The 18250-nt window shown below is 44.7% G+C and overlaps 1 protein-coding gene across 7 annotated transcripts in view; it reads right to left on the bottom strand.

Moving 5' to 3' along the window:
• The window catches only part of LOC143300712 (uncharacterized), an 84873-nt gene that overhangs the window by 34489 nt on the left and 32134 nt on the right, over window positions 1-18250 (bottom strand). For 4 of the 7 annotated variants that reach the window (XM_076614591.1, XM_076614590.1, XM_076614587.1 and 1 more), the window contains exons 7-10: window positions 10323-10480; window positions 8586-8756; window positions 7226-7369; window positions 4682-4795 (exon numbers count right to left, since the gene is read on the bottom strand). In XM_076614591.1, the coding sequence (XP_076470706.1) occupies window positions 4682-4795; window positions 7226-7369; window positions 8586-8756; window positions 10323-10480 (587 nt within the window). The remainder of the gene's footprint in view (window positions 1-4681; window positions 4796-7225; window positions 7370-8585; window positions 8757-10322; window positions 10481-18250) is intronic. The other 3 variants (XM_076614586.1, XM_076614589.1, XM_076614588.1) reach the window with 3 other exon arrangements.

Raw genomic sequence — 18250 nt, forward strand, 5'->3', positions numbered from 1 at the left:
CAATCCACCCAACATCCACAGAGCAACACTCACTTCACCTGATGCCAGACAAAAATATCAACTTCAGTAACATGGGTAAGAAGAGATGAGAGAAAGCCAAAAACAGCCAAAAAAACAGCAACAGCATCAACAACAACAACAAAAACCAACAACTGTTTTCATAATGAACAACCTACATTGATGTTTTTGCGGGTAGACATGTATAACAAGTATGAGGGCAGACAGAGAGAAAGGAAAGATGGAAGTAAAGGAGGGCAATACCAAGCAAAACAGAACTGGTGGGGTGGGGGTCAAGTGAAGTTCCAAGAAGCTCATCTGTCTGTCCAGATGGAACCTTCATTAATTTGTCTCTCAATGTTTAAACTCCATGTTTATCTCTGACACTGACTGCACTGAGACATGTAGACCACATAGAAAGGTGTCTATCTGCGACAGTGAATACACTGAGACATGTATACCACATAGACAGATGTCTATCTCTGATAGTGAATACACTGACCGACAGGTATAGAAATCTATCTCTGACTATGAATATACGAAGACATGTAGACCAGATCCACAGGTGTCTATCTCTGACAGTGAATACACAAAGACATGTAGAAAAATCCACAGGAGTGGTTCTATGGGAACAATGATGAACACAATGCTGACAACCACAACTGATACCAATTTCATCAAATAAACACAAAGAGCAAAAACAAATGGTGTCTTCAAAACAGTCAGACAGTGTCTTAACCCATTCAACCCTGGGGAGTTTACAGCCTCGGCAGGCTTCCATGCTGTATTGATGCAGGATAAAAAGACGGGCGCAATAGCCGAGTGGTTAAAGCGTTGGACTGTCAATCTGAGGGTCCCGGGTTCCAATCACGGTGACGGCGCCTGATGGGTAAAGGGTGGAGATTTTTACGATCTCCCAAGTCAACATATGTGCAGACCTGCTAGTGCCTGAACCCCCGTCGTGTGTATATGCAAGCAGAAGATCAAATACGCACGTTAAAGATCCTGTAATCCATGTCAGCGTTCGGTGGGTTATGGAAACAAGAACATACCCAGCATGCACACCCCCGAAAACGGAGTATGGCTGCCTACATGGCGGGGTAAAAACGGTCATACACGTAAAAGCACACTCATATGCATACGAGTGAACGTGGGAGTTGCAGCCCACAAACGAAGAAGAAGAAGAAGAAGCAGGAAACCCCCCCCCAAAAAAAAACAACAGAAAATATACTGTTTTTTCTCCAGATTACAAATGGACACACTGTGTGTCTAAGTCAATTCCCTTTCTTCGTAGCTTATGCACATGTAGAAACATGAAAACCATTTTAAAGAGACGAATTTTGATACAAAGAGTATTTCTTGGGTGCAGGTCACAATGAGTTAAACCACAGTAATTCAGGTCATTGGGGGCGAGTCAACTGTAGGATTACAGCTGTCAGTGGGTGAAAAGATAAATGTAAAAAAAAAAATTTAAAAAAAAAAAAGATACATGATAATACTGTCAGCAGGTGAAATAAAACAATATTGAAAGGCAAAACATGAGTCCAGTATCTCCGCCCCTTTACACAAGACAGCAGCATACAAGGTCAGACCACTGTTGCTTCACCCTCCCCATTCACCTGCCTGCAAGTGAATTAACTCACTCCAGACAATGGAACGCTATAGCGTTCCTGACGTAAGGCGTAGTTCCAGACAACAGAATGCTTCGTGGTTTTGACAAGTAAAACTTTTTCCACATTTTCCTCATGGGGTACAATAACAACTGCAGCTACAACGGGCATTGCGAACGTGTCAAGGGTCAAATCGAAAGTTTCATCGTGAGATTCCGTAACAACACACTCGCCAGTGAGCCACTGACTTCGGCATCCCACAATACAAGCTTATCTGCATACGTATCGAAAATGGCGTCGCTGGCAATACAAGTGGAAATTTTTGGAGCAGAATAGATCACGACAGCAGCTTTCACTGCTGCTGAAGTGATTGAAATGTTTCAAACTGGAGCTTATAACATCGATGAGGATGATGAAGACCTTGAATAAAGTATCTGCAGTGAAGAAAGCTACCAGCAAGGAGGTAATGACAGCGAATCAAGATTTGGAAGGCAGCGATGGGCACAATAGCCGAATGGTTAAAGCGTTGGACTTTCAATCTGAGGGTCCCGGGTTCGAATCACGGTGACGGCGCCTGGTGGGTAAAGGGTGGAGATTTTTACGATCTCCCAGGTCAACATATGTGCAGACCTGCTAGTGCCTGAACCCCCTTCGTGTGTATATGCAAGCAGAAGATCAAATACGCATGTTAAAGATCCTGTAATCCATGTCAGCGTTCGGTGGGTTATGGAAACAAGAACACACCCAGCATGCACACCCCCGAAAACGGAGTATGGCTGCCTACATGGCGGGGTAAAAATGGTCATACACGTAAAAGCCCACTCGTGTGCATACGAGTGAACGCAGAAGAAGGAAGGCAGTGAAGTGGGAGGGAGGTGGGCGTACACACGATGAGAGGAGAGGGGTCAGTGGGTCAAGTACAGCAAGTTTAATTCAGTTAATTCATATTTTGTATTTTTTGTGATGGGCCGTCTGCAGGGAAAAGCAGGGGAGAAAACTTTCCGTCCCGAGTAAGTTAAAGGGGTACACAGTAACAAGCTGGACTGGGGGCCTAGTGGCAACTCATCCCCCTGGGAAGCAAGAATCTGAGTAGACGGGATTGAATCCCACACTCACCAGAATTATCTCCCCCTCCACTAGACCTTGAGTAGTGGTCTGGATGTTAGTGAATCAGATGAGATGATAAACTGAGGTCCCATGTGTAGCATCCACTTAGCATATGTAAAAAAACCACAAAAAAACCCATGGAAACAAGAGAGTTGTCCCTGACAATGTTTTGTTGTAAAATTCACTGTAATGTGTGTGTGTGTGTGTGTGTGTGTGTGTGTGTGTGTGTGTGTGTGTGTGTGTGTGTGTGTGTGTGTGTGTGTCTGTGAGAGAGAGAGAGAGTGTGTGTGTGTGTGTGTGTGTGTGTGTGTCTGTGAGAGAGAGAGAGAGTGTGTGTGTGTGTGCGAGGGTATGTGTGGGCGTATGTGACTGAAACCTGATTGAATAACACAGAAAACAAATCATAAATGCCTTGTGGCAGCCGTCAGTCACTCTACCCAGGTAGACAACCTGCTGTGCAAATAACTCTGTGCTTGTAAAGCACTCTGAGCTTGGTCTCTGAAGCACTTGGTCTCTGACAGAGGAAAGGTGTATATAAGTATCCTTATCAATCAATCAGTCAACCAATCAATACCCAGCATTGCTCAGCCCTTTGGATTCCCACCAGCTTGTGAATGGAAGATACACGGCAAGACGCTGAAAACTTCTTGTGAACAAACCCAAAGTGTACTCTTCTTCAGACAAAGATTCTTCATGCTGTCACTCTACATCTATTTATCTGTGTGAAATGATCAATGACAACACTGGCAGTGACCATGCATTATCATAGTCATCTGTTTTTCAAACTCTCCACCTGTATATTCCACACACTGTTTTACTGCCTGCACTTTCCTTGTGTTTGTTTTGTTGTTTTGTTTTGTTTTTTGTTGTTTCCCCAGTCCCTATGAAGGCCATGAACTTAAAAACTCAACAAGAGTTAATGCATTCGGAAAATTTCCAATGCATTCAATCCAACTGGTGCCCATTCCTTCTTTCTTAAAAAAAAAAAAAAAGTTTTAAAAATTTCTTTTCCCTTTCTTGATCTTAGTTATGAGGGTCTTCCTGTGTTACTGTTTTTAACCTTGAAATTTTTCTAAGGCTGACTTCTGTTTCGAGCCGCTTGTTTGTTCTGTGCACTCCTTAGCTTAATCTACCGGCCACAGACGCTGTTTGACCGAGACGCAACTTGATTTAGCCACATTCTCTCTTGTTTGGGCAAACGATTAAGCTGATTGGTCCATCCAATTCTGTTTTGATGGAAACACACATGCGATTAGCTGAGCATCATCACATGAGACGAAGTTTAGTAGCGACTGCCCTGGCCTCTTGATCGATAGGTCCAGAGCGTCTGGGTAATGTTATGACAGGAAAGCATGTGACCATGCTATGTAGTCGAAAATGAACTCGGAACAATTTTGACATTGGCATAACGTCGGAACAAACTGCAACTGAGTGTAACAAAACACGGTGAAACCATACCAGTTGGCATCTCTGAAAACCCCACCCCACAACAGAAAATAAAGGGGGAAAAAACCTGCAAAACAAGCCATCAAAACATGCCAAAAACAAGACCCACCCCCCAAAAAAGCAACAAAAAACCCAATCCCCCGAAGCCAAAAAACAAGCCGCACCCCCCAAAAAAGCAATTAAAAAAAAAAACCCAATCCCCCAATAGCCAAAAAACAAGCCCCACCACCCAAAAAAGCAACAAAAAAACCCAATCCCCCAAAAGCCAAAAAACAAGCCCCCCAAAAAACAATCACAGGAGAACTGAAAGCACCAAGCACAAGCCACAACAACAAAAACAAAAAAACCCACAAAAACAGCCCAATGCCGGGTGGTGTGTGCCTGTCTAAAACAAGGTGTGTGAGGAAGAAGGAGGGCTCAGCGTTTGTGACGACTAGCCAGGTGGGCAGGTGAGAGAGGGGGGAGACCCTCACACACACACACACACACAGAGGTGAGGGCTGACACAGACGGCTGCCTACCTGGCACAGGTTAAGGGACTGGGGGGTGGCGGGCCTCAGGAACAGCGTGTCCTGCGAGGTGAACCCCGAGTCCTGGGATGACACGCTGGTCAGGCGATCAGTGCACAGGGGCGGCTGTGTGGTGGTGGTAGGTTGGTAGGTTGGTTGGTTGGTAGGTAGGTAGGTAGGTAGGAAGGAAGGCAGCCACCCCCACGAGGTGTGTGGGAAGAATGGTGGGTGTGTGGACAGGTGTGGTGGTGGTGGTGGTGGTGGTGGTTGATGGGCAGAGAAGGGAGGAGGAGGAGGAGGAGGACAGAAACAAGACACAGCAGGCGGCGTACATAATCATGCTCAGCAAGCAGTAAAACAAACCACAGGCATCAACAGTCTTCTGATAATCCAAAAATAAATGACAAAATAAAAATCACATTCTTGTCCTGCTGCAAGAAGAATATCCCTGTTAACAGAAGCTCTAACAATAATATAAATAAGTAAATAACAAAATCAAAATAAATGAACATAACATTCTTCCATCAGCAAACAATTTTTTTTAAATCTACAAAAATGCTCATTGTGACACCGCAGCAATACAAAATTCTCTCCTCTCCGAAATATTTTTTTCAGCAAGTCAGTCAGTCTTTCAAAATGCTTAAACAAATAAAAACAGTAATTGAAACAATATCCATGCATAAATGATAAACGATATTCTCATAAGCTCCAACAAAATCCACGCATAATCCATCCAAACTTTATCTTTGTTTTATTGTCTGTTGCAGCAGTTCATTTCGGGGGGGTGGGGGGTCAGGGTTAAATGTCTCACGTTTCTTGCTGTCCATGTCATCTTTACTCCCTTTGATCCAATCAAATCATGTGGCTTTCAGCCCAGCCAACTGCAGAGACCACTTCAGGCTGGATCACCCGTCACTTTGTAAAACCAGTTGAAGAAAACCTCCAGTAGTGTTTTTAGGTCAATTAAAACAAAGTAAAAAAAAAATTTAAAAAAATAATAATAATAACAAAAAATTATAAAAGAGTAATTCACCAAAGTCTCATTCAGTCTAAGTAAACTTCAAATTGAGTTAAAAATACTGAAGTAATCTTAAACGACCAATTCGCGAATGTCTGTTGCAGACCACAAATAATCAAAAATCCAGTTACAACTACCAATTTCCTTCAGACCAGGCTGAAACTTTCCACCGATTCAGACACAATCATCATTCCAGTCATCCCAAACAGCAGCTGCACGGTGCACAATGCAAGCACAGCATGCAGTCATGATACACGGCAATGCATTCTGCCTAAGGCAAAGCGTTTAAAAGCTCTTCAAACATTGTGACGGCCAAACAGAACCCCAGACAAGGCTGCACCATAGACCGACGTAAGAAACCATCTTCCTCAGCTTTTCTGTAGCATTTTAAAGAGCTAAACTAAGCATAGCAAAGACTTTCATGCAGCTAGTTGGAGATAGTGGTACTGCTATTCTTTAAGTACTGAACAACTGCAGCAAACGGCTTGAATGAACAGGCATTCCTTTCCTGTCTGTTCAGCTGGTTGGCTGGTTGTGACCCCTCCCCACAACCCCCACCTACACACTCACCAACCACACCCTCCCCACCTCCTTGGAGCGTTGACCTCTGTGTTACTGTTTCTGACCCCCTTGCGTCCATCAAGACATCCAGGAAAACCAACACCACGGCTCCAGAGGCTGTATATCATTCAGCAGCAAGTCATTGTCTGTGTTAGGTTTATCAGCCAGGCCTCACTGTCTGCACCATCACATCTCTCTCCGAGCCTCGTTTCTTTGTTGTCTGCCTTCTCTCTCTCCCCGCTTTTCGTCCCTGATTTGTGAGAACTTATGGGTAAAGTGGCTCATGCATTCCTTTGACAGCTGTGGTGTCTTGCAAAATATGTCTCCAATGTTGATTCCATTCAGTCACTTATGCTTGAAAAAAAAAAAAAAAAAAAAAAGTGGATACCATCTCCTTCCCTTTGGATCACCCCGTGTGATGACAATGTCAATGCTAGCTCAACCAATGAGAAGTGGAAGGCACATACGTTAAGTGTGGCTGCAAGAACTGGAATATCTCTCACACTTAACACTTGCCGAAAGTGATATTTTCTAATTTTTTCAAACACAATATCATTAACGTTTTTCCCATGACTGGTGTGTTGTGTAATAAAGGAGATTTTTCCAGAATGGTAACAAAACTGTTAAGCTGATACCAGACAGGATATCACACTTACCTTTCCTCCTGTCACTAAGCGCTTTGTTGAATGGTACTGGTCAAGGGTTTCTTTGAAATTCAAAAATTTTTCCAGACCCTGAAGTGAAAAACACTTCCCCCTCCAAAACATTCCCTGGCCATGGAAATGGTTCTCTCAGTTTCCCAAAGTCAAGTCTTCTTTAAAGTTCCACGATAAACCCAAACGGAATCGGACAGCAATAAACGACGCCCAGAAAGAATTGACTAACGGTCAGCCACTGTTAGTGTGGAGTGATGTATGACGTGTGGTGGTGAAAGTGGGTGAGGGCGTGGGGGATGTGTGGGGTGTGAGGACTGTTACCTGGGAGGCGGTGCGCTTGTGCATGGTGTGGCTGGGGGAGTGCGACTTGGAGGAGCCACTGGAGGAGCTGTTGATGCTGTTGATGCTGCACATGGATGACTTGCGAGACCCCAGCGAGCTGGGGGAGCTGGGGGGTGAGGGGTGCTGCACACACACACACACACACACACACAGAGGCATACACACACACACACACACACACACGGAAAACAGTCACACCTGAATCACACTTGTCTAACAAATGTATGGATAAACACTTTCACTTTGTCTCCACATTCTTTTATACTCTCTCTCTCTCTCTCCTTCTCTCTCTCACGCATACACACACTCTCTCGCTGCCTCTCCCCTTAAGTGCTGCTGTTCTGAATTTTCTCTCTCTCTTTTTCAACCCCTCTTCATCTTGTACTGCTGCTGTACTGATCCCTTTTTCTCTCTCTCTCTGACACACTCTCTCTCCCCTTTAGTGCTGTTGTTCTGAATTTTCTCTCTTGCTCTAAAGAATACAGAATACTTTATTATCTCAATAAGAGAAATTCATGTGTGGTGTATTTTATGTAAACAATACACGAAAGTCACAGTCACTCAGTGTAAACACATAAAAGGCTGAAAAGCTAAGTTGATAAGGATCTTTCATACAATGATCACAATCATACACATGCATTGATTACATACTTCACAGTCATTCATCATAAATACATCTCTCTTCACTCTCTCTCTCTCTCCCTATCCAGTACTGCTACAGTACTGATCTTTCTCTTATCTTTTACTGCTGCTGTACTAATTTTCTCTCTTTCACTCTCTTTCTCTCTCTATCCAGTACTGCCTCTGTACTGATCTATCTCTCTCCCTCTGTCTTTTCCACCCTCTCTCTTTCTATCCTGTAAAACTGCTGTACTGATCTCTTTCTCTTTCTCTCTGTCTCTCACTCTCCCCTTTACTCCTGCTTTACCCATTTTCTATCTCTTGCTGTCTTTTTCAACCCGCCCCCCCACCCTCTCCCTCTCTATCCAGTACTGCTGCTGTACTGATCTCTCTCTTTGTCTATCCTTTCTTATCCCCCCCCCCCCCACCACCCCCCACCCATCCCTCGTTTCTTCATAATCACGCCGTCACGATGCTCCCAATGCTTAATCCTTCAAACCTCCTCCCCCCATCCACATCTCCCCCCCCCCTCCCCCACTGGGCCCTCCCTGACCCCCAAATCCACCACCACCAACATCCTACCCCCCCGACCCCTTCCGCCCCCATCTCCTCCCCCAACCACCTTTCCCTTCCACCACCACCACCATCCTCCCCCACCCCACCACTGCTGCCCCACCCCCCTCCACCCCCCTCCCCTGGGCCCCTGAACCCATCCAACCTGTTTGACCTGTGGCTGCAGGTTGAGGGTGGCCGGGTCCATGCCCTTCAGGTCGGCGATGACCTGCTCGCTGGCCTCGGGGAGGGAGGACGGGTCGGAGGCCTGCAGACACAGGCTGTGCATGATCTCCTGCAGGTGGGTCACCTCCGTCAGCAGCTGCATCTCGTGGTCCTGCACACACAGCAACAACAGGGTCGATAAGGAAGGGGAAAAGAGAGTTGTTAGCATTATCCTGGGGTACTGTGAGAGAGAGAGAGGGGGGACTGGGAGAGGGGGGGCGTGATTGTGTGTGTGTGTGTGTGTGTGTGTGTGTGTGTGTGTGTGTGCGTACGTGTGTGCATGTCTGTGTGTGCCCCCTTCCCTGTAGACATAACCTGTAGCATGTAATCATCATCAGGATAACCAGAATCACTTCAGCTGATCAATAACAACATAAACTTTTGTTTTCTATCATACTTTCTTAGTTGCTATTGTCAACATTGTGAAAAAAAAAATCAAACAAAATTCTACTATATTTCTAGCCACCTCTTCTGTAGTCTACATTCTGGCAGTTACGTTGAAATGCTGAACAGCCTTTCACTAATAAAACAAAAAGAAAAAACAAACAAACAAACAAACAAACAAACAAACAAAAAAACAACAACAACAAAAACAAAAAAAAACACACACATCAAAATTGAGCCAAAACGTGCTGAGAAATGGTTTCGAACACTCATGAAGGCAGTCACCATTTGCAAGGAAGCATATGCAAATGAGTGCGCTGGACACCTAATTATACAGACACCCATAAAATGCAGATATATCCACTGTTGGAAACAACAGTTCTAACCAGAAATGCTGCTGTGGGCATCCTCTTATTCAACAGCTCAAAGAATACCATAAAATGCTGCAACTAACCTGCTGTTAAAAATATGACTTTAAAACAATGAAGAGAATGCACCTTATAATAATCCAAAGCACCTTGTAGAGGGTGAAATACAGGACACTGCGAAGAAATTGTTTACTGAAAGTTTGCTTCCAACACAATGTGGAAACCATAGGTGTGTAACAAATAAACCAAACACAAGTTTCATTCACTGTGTATGTCAGCACAGTGTTACTGATGCTTATATGCTTGGGCTCATTTCTGGAATAAATGGAAAGAAAGGAAAAATGAAAAACGGAAAGGATAGGGAAAAAAAAGCTTTCATGCCCTGCTCTCGTGGTGACCTCAAGTTTCAATACCCTTCCACTTCCGCGCTTGGGGTGAGTCTTGTCAAGGTCTTCAGTGTCAGCAGATTCATGTGGGGACTGCCACTGGAGGGACGTGGTGGCGGTCTCCACTCTGGGGGAGATGCTCACTCAGTCTGCCTCTGCGACTAAGTCATAATTGTCGTCAGCAGGGGCTTAGTAGACGGTGTCCTAAGCACGTTAAATCAGAACAGGCACTACCAAACACCACCAAAGTGCAGTGCAGGGTCTCCTCTGGAGTGTGGCCTCCTGGCGACCTAACATCGATGACTCTCTGTGGACTGCTGGCGGTGGGACTGTGACGAGACGAACCCAGGTGTACCTGGCTGTGTATGGGGGACTTGGAATGAGCGGTGTGGGAGTAATGCCACTGAAACGGTGCAGGTGATGGGACAGCAAAAAACAAAACAAGAAAACAACAGAACAAACACACACACACACACACACACACACAAAAAAAAAAAGAAAAATAAGGTGAAACAAAGAAGTGACTGTGTTGGTGCTGACCACGAAAGGCTTGATGCAGGTGATGAAGAGGCAGAAGCGGCTCCTCTCCTCGATGAGGGCGGTGCGCACCGAGTGCTTCTCTGTCTCCTCCAGCTGCTGGTACTTGGCGTTCACGTCCTGCAGGGCCACGTCCAGCCTGCTCTGCATCTCGTTCTTACCTGTGAACACAGCACAGCACTGTCAATTCTTCCCATGAAAACACAGCACAACAATGTCAGGTCATCCCTGAAAACACAGCACAGCTCTGTCAGTTCTTCCCTGAAAACACAGCACAGTCACAGCACTGTCAGTTCTTCACTGTGAACACAGCACAACACAGCACTGTCACATGTCTGTCAGCTCTTCCCTGAAACCACAGCGTTGCACAACACATCTCTGTCATGTCTCTGTCACAGCACTGTCACATCTCTCAGTTCTTCCCTGAAAACACAGCACAACACATCTCTGTCATGTCTGTCACAGCACTGTCACATCTCTCAGTTCTTCCCTGAAAACACAGCACAACACATCTCTGTCATGTCTGTCACATCTCTCAGTTCTTCCCTGAAAACACAGCACAACACATCTCTGTCATGTCTCTGTCACATCTCTCAGTGGTTCTTCCCTGAAAACACAGCACAACACATCTCTGTCATGTCTCTGTCACATCTCTCAGTAGTTCTTCCCTGAAAACACAGCACAACACATCTCTGTCATGTCTGTCACATCTCTCAGTTCTTCCCTGAAAACACAGCACAACACATCTCTGTCATGTCTGTCACATCTCTCAGTTCTTCCCTGAAAACACAGCACAACACATCTCTGTCATGTCTCTGTCACATCTCTCAGTGGTTCTTCCCTGAAAACACAGCACAGCACAACACTGTCACATTTCTTTCACATTCCTCAGTTATTCCCTGAAACCACAACACTGTCAAATCCCTCAGTTCTTCCCTGAAACCAGAACACATCTCTGTAACATCTCTCACTTCAAGGACTATGGTAGCAATGCATAAGTTCCCTTGAGGATAAAAACTACAGAGCTAATACACGCACACCCACACATGTATTCACACATGCATGCAAACACAGATGTACGCACACTCACACACACACAAACACACACAAACACACACACACACACAAGGCAAATGAGCCACACTGAATTCTTTCCAATGCCTTTCTTGCCGAGAAACTTCAAAGGTGGAAAGACTGGATCACATTACATTATTTACAATGATGTTTCACCCTGTCGAAGGATATTCCCCCCCCCCCCCCCCGCCCCCCCCCAGGTAAAACAATGAGGAACAAGCATAGCAGGTGAGGAGAGTTGATAAAAACAGATGAGCAATATGAAACTTCACACAATTTGGGGAATATATCTTTGCGATTAAAAGAGAGGAACTGAAGTTTATATAATTTTGAACAGGATATCTTTGATGAGACATGATCCAGTTGAGTGCACCCCTAAATCATGATAGTAAACACTCTTGAGCAATGAGAGCAAATTTTATCTGACACAGAGCTATCCATTTACAGCCTGTAACATTTCGTCACTGCATCAAAATTCCTCATGTGGGCCCCGTCTGTATACAGCCAAACTGTAGGACTGTGTTAGTGTTTTTATTTATTCACTTATCTATCTATGTTTGAGAGGTGGGAAAAGGGGTGGGTGGAGGGCTGAGGGGGCAGAGATGAGTACGAGTACATGTGCATGAGAGACAGACAGACAGACACAGAGAGAGAGAGAGAGAGAGAGAGAGAGAGAGAGAGAGAGAGAGAGTGAGAGACAGACAGACAGACAGAGACAGGGATAGCTAGACAGACAGACAGAGACACAGAGAGAGAGAGACAGAGAGAGAGACTGGGATAGCCAGACAGACAGAGAGAAATAGATACACAGAGAGAGACAGACAGACAAAGAGAGTCCAGTTAGTTTTTTCAGCTCTGAAGAGCACAGAAGAGATTCCAAAATGTGACCAAACATTCCTGCCTGATATATGTACACACACACACACACACACACACACACACACACGCACGCACACACACACACACACACACACACACACATATATATATATATAAATTTTTTCAGGTACACTCACACACACACACATTCAGATTTCCTTTTTCATCCCCCGCCCTCCCTTCCCTTTTATTATTTTTTTTTTCAGGTGATCATTTTAATGATTAACAAATGAATATTTGATAATGGGCATGAACTCCCTACATTTGTATCAGTAGACATGAAGCGAGACTCTCACTAAACTCCCTGCCAAAGTGTTAACTTGTACACACCGAAGAGAAAACCAATTCAAAAAAGAAAAAGGAAAACTGACAGTCGCCAAAAGCGCCTCTGCTGCCAGGTCCCATGCATTCAGCCTGTCTGCCCACTCACACCCCTCCCCATCCCCCTTTTTTCCAATATGACTACCTCTTTCAAACAACCACAAAAAAGACAGCCCCTGCAAAGTTCAGCTTGCCCCAGGAAAATCTTTTCAGATTCTTTTCAGGCCCCAAAGGTTCCTCCACTGATTCAAAAAAGGAGACCATGTCTCAAATCATAATATTCGCCTCCCGACAATAAACAAACGGTAAAAAGGAGCAGCCATGGTGGCAAAAAGAAAGAAGCAATGCTGTGAAGGCCCCTGTCAGCGCTGAAAGAGGGCCCTTTCTCCGTCAGCAGCCTGCCTGTTTTATGGGCCTACACACTGCCCATATCACTTTCTCTAACAGACACAGCATACTCTAACAGACACTGATCCTCAACACTGCAATCCTACAGCTCTCCAATCTCCTCAATTCTGGTGAAGTTCACTTGCACTGCCTGTCATACGCAGACACTTCGCTTGAGGAGATAACTGCACCGTCAATCTTCCACCAAACACCAATACATTTATATAAAACGTATAAATAGAAAACAAGGAAGCAATAAAACCCCTACTGTATTCCGTTCTTTAACTCTTTCCATACGAACGGCGAAAGAGACAACGTTAACAGTGTTCCACCCCAATTACCATCATCAAAATATTGCAAGCGGAAGGTTCTTATACTGAAGAGGTGAATGTTGACAAATAATACCACAATTCTGATGACGGAAGCTAAAGGTTGGGTCATTCAGACACCCACTGGACATCCGAGGGGTCTATGTAGAGGAGAAGAGAGGACTGGCTGTACTGAGTGAGTTAAATCATTCGCTGATCTGTACAACCCTATCTGTGTGTGTGTCAAGTCCCACCTGATGGACTGCCCACCTGGCATCTAAATTGTGAAGCCAGGGCAATCAACAGGCAATGAAATGTGAACTCTGTCTATCTTTGCCTGTTTTGCGAAGCGCCACAAATAACATCTGTGCTGAATGTAACAGTGTAACATCTGTGTAGAACAGAATGTTTATGCAAAATACCGAAGCGTTTTGGGATTCTAATTGAACAGTAATGTTCATTCTGCCTGTTTGCAAAACAACACATGTTGTAGAATATGTGAATCCAAAATTTTTTTTTTTTTTTTTTTGATCAGGTGCCTGCCTTTTATTTGTTATATTTCAAATGCCCCTGCACTTTTTTCTGTAGTGCAGCACAAACAAATCATTTGCATTATCATGTGTCATCTCTTCCTGTAATGAAGTCCATTCTGTGAAGTGTACAATGACTAACATTGTCAATTACCTAAGTGGTATCATTTAGCATGGCAGCACACTACCCCCACACCATGTCAAATTCAATTTCACAGCATCGTCTCATCAAAAACTGAACATGCTATACTGCACTGCGCAGCAAGAGGCTCAATGTATCAAACATACTGTAACCAACTGACATGAATGAATAATGTCAAAGGAAAAATTGCGGTGTTTTGTAATTCTTGTCCATGCATGCACACACGCACATGCACACACACACACACACACACAAACACAGAAGAAAAGATAGGATCTTAACAGGAAATTGTTACACATTACAAAACATATTATGATCAGTACAATTAGCCTCTTCACACCTGCATTTTCAAAACCTTCAAGCAAGTGTACATGAACATTCACAACAAAAAACACGTCACACCTGCATAAACGCACAACACATAAACAAAATAACAACACACATGAACAACAAAGGTAGAAACATACCCTACACATATGAGCTAACACCCCAAGCAAGACAATGAGCTAACATAACAGCAACCCCAAGCAGACAACACACCAATGGCAAAGTGTTACAAAGTGTTACCCCCATGTACAACGTAACACTGACCACACCAAGGATGATCAGTATTCAGAAGATGATGAACAGACTCAGCTCATTCTCTTCAGAGGATAATGGATCAACCAGCAGCAACAACAGTACTGACATGGGCACGCACCACTTATCAGCCATGACACAATGAGTCAGATTCACAGAGTGCCAGAGAGTGAAAGAGTGAACAAAGACTTTTTTTTTTTTTGGGGGGGGGGGGGATAGAATAAGCATACATGAGCTTTTTTTGTTTTGTGCTTTTTTGTGTGTGCTTTTTTTCCATATCCAGCTCTCAAGGCAAAGAGAAAATGCAATCCAATTATTCACAAAGTAACAAAGAGTTGCAGAAATAAGGGCATGACATTCAAACACACTCACATACATACGTAAACTTACACATGTACATAATCATGATGCAGGGAGAGAGAGAGGGAGAGAGAGAGAGAGAGAGAGAGAGAGAGAGAGAGAGAGAGAGAGGAGAGAAAGACAGAATAAAAAAAGAAAAGAAAAGTAAATCAGGCAGACAGATACAGCACTTAATCACCGTGACAGACGTCAATAGGTGACTGACTGGGGGAGACGGGGAAAGACAGGAGGGAAAGACAAAAAACAGCACGCATGGAACGGGAAGGGAGAGGGAACGAGACAGGAAGAATAAGACAAAAAGCAGAAAAAGACAAACGGAAAACAGAATAAACAACAGAAGTGGGGCAAGTAGCAGGAGACGAACAAGAAAAAGAAGAAATGAAGGAATGAGGGAAAAACAATATGCGGGGATCAGAGAAAGACAGACACACAGAAAAACACTCCCAAGAAGAAGAAAATATAACACACAGAGAAAGAGAGAGAGGGAGAGAGAGCGAGCAGGAGATCAGAAAGACACAGACACAGACAGATAAACAAAGGAAAACAAATGAGAGAGTAACGGAACCAGGGAGTCAGCCCCCCCCCCCCCCCACACACACACACACAGTGGGACACACACAACCCCCCACCCCCCAAAAAAAACCTCCAACAAACACACTCATCCCCTGAGAGCTCAGAAGTCCAAGCAGCAGCCTGGGCCAGCAGCACAACAGGGGACGGGCGCTGAATGAAAACACAAGACAACCCAGGGGATGGGGAGGTCCCCCCCCACCCCTCCCACTCCCCTCTCTCTCTCTGCCTAAAGAGGGGGAAGAATCAATCAATAGTCAGGCTGAAGCATGAATGGCAGGCGCGCACATCCTCCTCCCTCCCTCCCTCCCATCAGCATGACGCAAAAGGTCAAGGCCATGTCAACACAGCTGGTCAAGGACACCCCTGCTACTGCTGCTTCTGTCATCATCATTCCCCCCCCCCCCACCCCCACCACCTCTTCCCCCCACAAAGAAGCGGAATTCTTCCACTGGGTGCTGTGGACTGTGGATTGATCTGTTGGAATGAGAGACGCTTTGTGCTTTGTTACAATTCAATCTTTTCCATGCTGGGACAATCAGGGTTTGGTGCTACCAGGATGTGTGGCGTGGTGAATCAGAACTGGAGCGCTCAGTCTTTGTCCAGATTCAACAGTACAGTTCAGCACAGCACAGCAGAGTACAGTATATTACAGTGACCACGGTCACACCATTCACTACTATTATACAAATTCAATGCACACATAGCATAAATCTATGGAAGGAGAGACTGCTACTTCTTGTACAGGTACAGCCACTGGTAATGTGCAGAGCACTATAAATCTATCCAACCATAGTTGTTGTTTTTTTGTGTATGTGTGTGTGTGTGTGTGTGTGTGTGTGTGTGTGTTCTGATAGATGGGTTCTGCTATTTGAACTGAACCACAGCAATGGTATTTTCCACTGATGCATTTCAGACTGTATGAGCTGCACAAAAACATTTCAGATGATCACTATGTTTATCAAACAAAATGCATTCTAGTACTTTACTTGTGAAAAATATTCTGAACAAATCTACCAAAATGAATGTCCTGCCAAAATGTCAGACTTCCTTAACACTTATACACCACACCCTCCATCACCAACATGTACTGACCGTGCAAGTAAGTACCTTGTGCAAGTAAGCACATTTGCGGCTTACCAAAAGCACCATGCCTCGGTATTGTGATATAACACTATCAGTGATTCATAATGACCCTGCTGGCATCCACAGAAGTATCAGCAATCAGGAGCTTTGCTACCACAATGATACATAATTTCAACCTGAACTCTTGACACACCGCCAAAACTGCTAGGTTTACCAGTGTTGCCGTTAGCACCATTACTGATAATCATGATAATTAGTTAATGACAAGTGAAAAATCACAAGCAAGGTCTCCAGTACTGTTCCCTAACACACACAGTCCCACACTACCACAAGCACATCAACATTTGACCGTCACAATGAACCCAACAAGACCATCAACACACCATCATATGACCACCACAGTGAAACCCAACAAGACCATCAACACACCATCATATGACCACCACAATGAAACCCCACAAGACCACCAACACACCATCATATGACCACCACAATGAACCCAACAAGACCACCAACACACCATCATATGACCACCACAATGAACCTCACAAGACCATCAACACACCATCATATGACCACCACAATGAACCCAACAAGACCACCAACACACCATCATATGACCACCACAATGAAACCCCACAAGACCACCAACACACCATCATATGACCACCACCATGAACCCAACAAGACCACCAACACACCATCATATGACCACTGTAATGAACCTCACAAGACCACCAACACACCATCATATGACCACCACATTGAAACCCCACAAGACCACCAACACACCATCATATGACCACCACAATGAACCCAACAAGACCACCAACACACCATCATATGATCACCACAATGAAACCCAACAAGACCACCAACACACCATCATATGACCACCACAATGATCCCAACAAGACCACCAACACACCATCATATGACCACCACAATGAACCCACACAAGACCACCAACACACCATCATATGACCACCACCATGAACCCAACAAGACCACCAACACACCATCATATGACCACTGTAATGAACCTCACAAGACCACCAACACACCATCATATGACCACCACAATGATCCCAACAAGACCACCAAAACACCATCATATGACCACCACAATGAACCCAACAAGACCACCAACACACCATCATATGACCACTGTAATGAACCTCACAAGACCACCAACACACCATCATATGACCACCACAATGAACCCAACAAGACCACCAACACACCATCATATGACCACCACAATGAAACCCCACAAGACCACCAACACACCATCATATGACCACCACAATGAACCCCACAAGACCACCAACACACCATCATATGACCACCACCATGAACCCAACAAGACCACCAACACACCATCATATGACCACTGTAATGAACCTCACAAGACCACCAACACACCATCATATGACCACCACATTGAAACCCCACAAGACCACCAACACACCATCATATGACCACCACAATGAACCCAACAAGACCACCAACACACCATCATATGATCACCACAATGAAACCCAACAAGACCACCAACACACCATCATATGACCACCACAATGATCCCAACAAGACCACCAACACACCATCATATGACCACCACAATGAACCCACACAAGACCACCAACACACCATCATATGACCACCACCATGAACCCAACAAGACCACCAACA

The sequence above is a fragment of the Babylonia areolata genome, chromosome 26, assembly GCF_041734735.1.
Source record: "Babylonia areolata isolate BAREFJ2019XMU chromosome 26, ASM4173473v1, whole genome shotgun sequence".
Classification (NCBI taxonomy): Eukaryota; Metazoa; Mollusca; class Gastropoda; order Neogastropoda; family Buccinidae; genus Babylonia; species Babylonia areolata.